This window comes from Stegastes partitus, unplaced genomic scaffold (assembly GCF_000690725.1).
Source record: "Stegastes partitus isolate 25-593 unplaced genomic scaffold, Stegastes_partitus-1.0.2 Scaffold1338, whole genome shotgun sequence".
In the NCBI taxonomy this organism is placed as follows: domain Eukaryota; kingdom Metazoa; phylum Chordata; class Actinopteri; family Pomacentridae; genus Stegastes; species Stegastes partitus.
Window position 1 is genome coordinate 49821 of NW_007579069.1, and position 4351 is coordinate 54171.

The following is a 4351-nucleotide window of genomic DNA, read 5'->3' on the forward strand; positions in this document are numbered from 1 at the left end:
CTCGTGTTTCCAGCCTTTATGCTAAGCTAAGCTAACCAGTTTCTGACTGGAGCACATCAGACAGACATGAGAGGGAAATTAATCAACTCAGCAAGAAAGAGAATAAGTGTATTTTCTAAACTGTAAATTGTCAGAAACATAAATTTCTCTGCTGTCTTGTAAACGTCAGTTGACTTCACTTCAACTGATTGGTTTGTTCAAACACGTCTTATGAGTGTTAAACTAGCAGAGTTTAATTAAATTAAAAGTCAATACATGTAAGATATTAAGTGGAATCAGCAAGTCACACAGACATTATCACAGACAGACTGCTTCCAGTTACAGGGATCCATCCATCCATTATCTATACACCGCTTAATCCTCACTAGGGTCGCGGGGGGCTGGAGTCTATCCCAGCCGACTTAGGATGAAGGCAGGGGACACCTGGACAGGTCGCCAGTAGTTACAGAGATAGATGATCATAATAATTATAATAATATCATTATTAATGTATGGACTGATTATTATGGAAAAAAGCAACCATAATTAATTTAACAATGACACACAGCAAGTTTCTACCACGTCTGTTTTCTTAAACTACAGCAAATCCTGGGAGGCCTAATTTTATCTATCCATTATCTATACACCGGTTAATCCTCACTAGGGTCATGGGGGGCTGGAGTCTATCCCAGCTGACTCGGGGTGAAGGCAGGGGACACCCTGGACAGGTCGCCAGTCCATCGCAGGGCCACACTTAGAGACAGACAAACCAAGCACACTCACATTCACACCTACGGACAATTTAGAATCACCAATTAACCTCAGCATGTTTTTGGACTGCGTGGGAAGAAGCTGGAGAACCCGGAGAGAACCCACGCTGCACGGGGAGAACATGGAGAAAGATTCCGGTGCCCCCACCGGGACGCGATCCGGCAACCTTCTTGCTGCGAGGCAACGGTGCTACCAACTGCACCACCTTGCAGGCCTAGGACTAATTAGATGCCAGTTTTATTTCTTATGGACTCACTTTATTGAGTTGACTGAACTCTTTGCTGTTCATTCGTTCAACTCATCATTTTTGAGTTCTTCTAACTTCTAAAGTTGTCTGCAAATAAAAATTGAACATTTTCCATTCAATTACCTACAAATTACCAAAACTTCTATATTTATATTAAGTAAACGAGGTGTGTTAATTGACCAAATGTCTTCATGATGTTTTCGAGTGTGTATAACATAGGAGGTGGTTGGAAGGTGGCACAACCTTTCCGCTCGGCATCACTGACCTGCCAGCGTGAGGTTGTTCTGCACCGTTCCCACGCTGTTGCTCACGTTAAGCGAGATGTTCCCTGATAGGCTACTGAGTGTGACCCTCAGCGAGTGATTGGTCAGCCACGGGTAGCTCCGCGAGTCCAGGATGAGGAAGTCAGAAGTGTTGGCCACCAGCTGCCCAGACTGGTCCACGAAGGTGATAGTGGCAGGCGGGTTGGACCGCACCAAGGCGAAGAGGACCAGGGAGAGGCCGGGGTCTGAGGTTTCACTGTACTGAGCGTTCACCCTGAGGATCTCTGGCTGGACTGAAACACAGAGCAGCCTTTTACTCACAGCAACCATTTTTAAATATAACGACCCACTTGCAGCACACGTCATGCGCTCTACTCACACTGGACGTTGAGTGTGACGGAGGCGTTGTAGCTTTCTCCCGTCCTGGGGTTTGATGCAACACACACCAACTCCCTGTCCCACTTTCTGGCCCGCAGAGAGAAGGTGCTGTTGTGATTGGTCCCCGGTCTCATGACCTCAGAGTCTTCTTTTGATGTCATCACCAGACGCCCGTGGTGCGGGGACGGCTCTCTCTGCGGCTCCCCGTTCAGGTACCAGGTCAGCAAGGGAGGGGCACGAGGATCCCAGCCGTCTGATTGGCAGTTGAACTTGTGCGTCATGTTCTCCTGCAGTGTCAAAGCCGCCCGGTGCCATCCGTCAATTTTGGGGGCGGGCTCAATCGCACCTGTGGCCACGAGATTATAGTCAATGCAAAGGTGACTTAAACCTGCATTCTTTTCGGTCACCAGCAGGGGGCGACTCCTCTGGCTGCTACATGAAGATCGACTGTATAAAAATCTATGACAAAATGACCCTACTCCTAAATTAATCTGTAACCTCAGCAAACATTTTCCTAACGAGTTCATGGTCTCAATTGCCAGTTTCAGGCCTCCTTCAATACAGCATGATGTCAATGTTTTAAATTATGATCCCATTTAGAGCAAAACAGACAATAAAGCAGGAGATGTTTTAGGGCTGAGCTACTGTGTGATTGACAAGTCGCGACTGTATTGGTGTCCTCAAGATCTCTGTCAGATCTACTCCTCGTTCATTATGTTGAGTGTCAGAGGACCAAGCCAGCAACTGCCACATTCCAAATTATAGATGGCATCATGGCGGCTGCATCCGTCTTTTGTATGTAGTCTAGTTTACACGCAAACTTTTAACAGCTAGAACTCTGAGTGTCCACAGCAGTGGACATGCAGCCTGTCACCCTCCAAAAACAGACATTTTAGCTGATGCTAAACCTTATTTAAATGTATGTGTGTATATATATATATATATATGTATAATTTGTATTTGCCTATCACTCTAAAGTGGGTTGCTTCAGACTGTATCACGCAGCAGTTGTGTATTTTATAAACATTTCTGGAGGATCCATTTTGAAATGAATGTCAACAATAAGCCAATGAAGCAGGAGTCATAGTACAATATCATGTTAGAGTAGCTTGGTGTCTTACCCGTCCAGGACAAGGCCAATGTGTGAAAGAACACCACAGCAGAGCCCGACGTCCACCTCCTCAGACACTCCATTGTAGCCCAACGGAGCACCACACACACATCTACCTGCTTGGAGAAGAAATTACATAATCCTGTCAATCGAGACAGTCTTTCACATAATTCCTCATTAAAAACTGAATATGGTGGCACAGGGCATCAAGGATTGTAGGTTTTACACATGAAAAGCTCAGCAGCATGGCGTCTTAAAAGGAAAATCCACTGATTTTCCACAAATGTTGTGTAAAGCATTTTGGGCCCTCAGAAAACTCCATCAGCAGTAAGACAACTGCCCCAAGCAGTGTCACTGATAGATGAAGACAAAAATGTAAAAAACAATCTGTAAGTGTGAAGCCCAAATAAGTGTTTACGTCAGACTTTTGCAGCCTGCTCTGCATCTCTATCAGCATGTCCAGTGCAGGGTTTAAATCCTGAGGCCTTGTCAGCATATCAGCGTATCACAGTACAGCGTGCAGAGTGCTGAGGTGCTAAATCACCAGAACTGATTATGCAGAAGAACACCCATTCGCCTTCTTGAGAGGAAAAAATTTGCACTATTCTCACGTAAAGCCGCTAAATATGAAGCTGCTGGTAGTAGCCAGGTGGCTCTGTGAAGCATGAAGACCGGCTCGCTCCAAAGGCAACCAAACTGGCTAACCTACTGGCAGCAGGTTTACTGATGGACTGGAGAACGATATCGATCTTCTCATGTAACTCAGCAAGAAAGCAAACAAATGTGTTTCTCAGAATGTTGATGTGTTCCTTTAAAGGTCACATATGGGGAAAATCCATTTTTTATTGTGTTGTGCGGTTGCTATGAACCTGGGGGTGAAAACAACGAGCAGTTAAATAGAAACGCTGAACCAATGAACTGTTTGTACGGAACTTTGCTCAAAACCGTTTCTGCTGCTTCCAGGTTCACAACGAGCAGCAGCCATTCAGCCCAACAGGTTTACTGACCGTCTAGAGCTGCTTCGAAACATCTCAACAAGAAGCAACGCTCACCAAATAACCTGCTGTTGGCTGCAAGATTGAAAGCAAGAGTCTTAATGAACTCCCAGGATTACTTTTAGTGTTGATCACAATGTCACCACAACAATAGAGAAATTCTATCACATTTTGCAGCTCATGTGGCTAACGGTACCGCTAGCTTTGAATACATCCACAGAGCTCTGTGGAAACTGTAACGCTGAGGGACATTCAAAGATGGTGGAAATTTAAACTAATAAACAAGGACTGGGTGAGTTGCTTTGTTTTCATGTCACCTGCAACCTAAACGCAGCATCCGTTCACTTCTCTCCTGCTCCCCGTGCTCACATACTGCATTTAAAGAGTTCCCAATACAAATATTGTCATTTATGTATTTTCCTGTTTCGGCTGTCAGACAACGAGCAGGACGTAGTAACTGAAACGCGATGATCACTGCATGTTAACCAGTAGTCACTTTAGTGATACTGAACTAATGGACAAACTCATGCACATGAAACAGAAACAACAGCTGTGCTTAAATGTCCATGTGAAATAGTCAGTCAGACAAAAAACGATAGACCAGGAG

At 45.0% G+C, this 4351-nt stretch overlaps 1 protein-coding gene across 1 annotated transcript in view; it reads right to left on the reverse strand.

The window, feature by feature from the left end:
- The window catches only part of tmem25 (transmembrane protein 25), a 17033-nt gene that overhangs the window by 5948 nt on the left and 6734 nt on the right, over positions 1 to 4351 (reverse strand). Inside the window, exons 2-4 of the mRNA XM_008298674.1 lie at positions 2760 to 2868; positions 1640 to 1984; positions 1260 to 1553 (exon numbers count right to left, since the gene is read on the reverse strand). Coding sequence (XP_008296896.1) covers positions 1260 to 1553; positions 1640 to 1984; positions 2760 to 2832 — 712 coding nt within the window. The 5' untranslated portion in view covers positions 2833 to 2868. The remainder of the gene's footprint in view (positions 1 to 1259; positions 1554 to 1639; positions 1985 to 2759; positions 2869 to 4351) is intronic.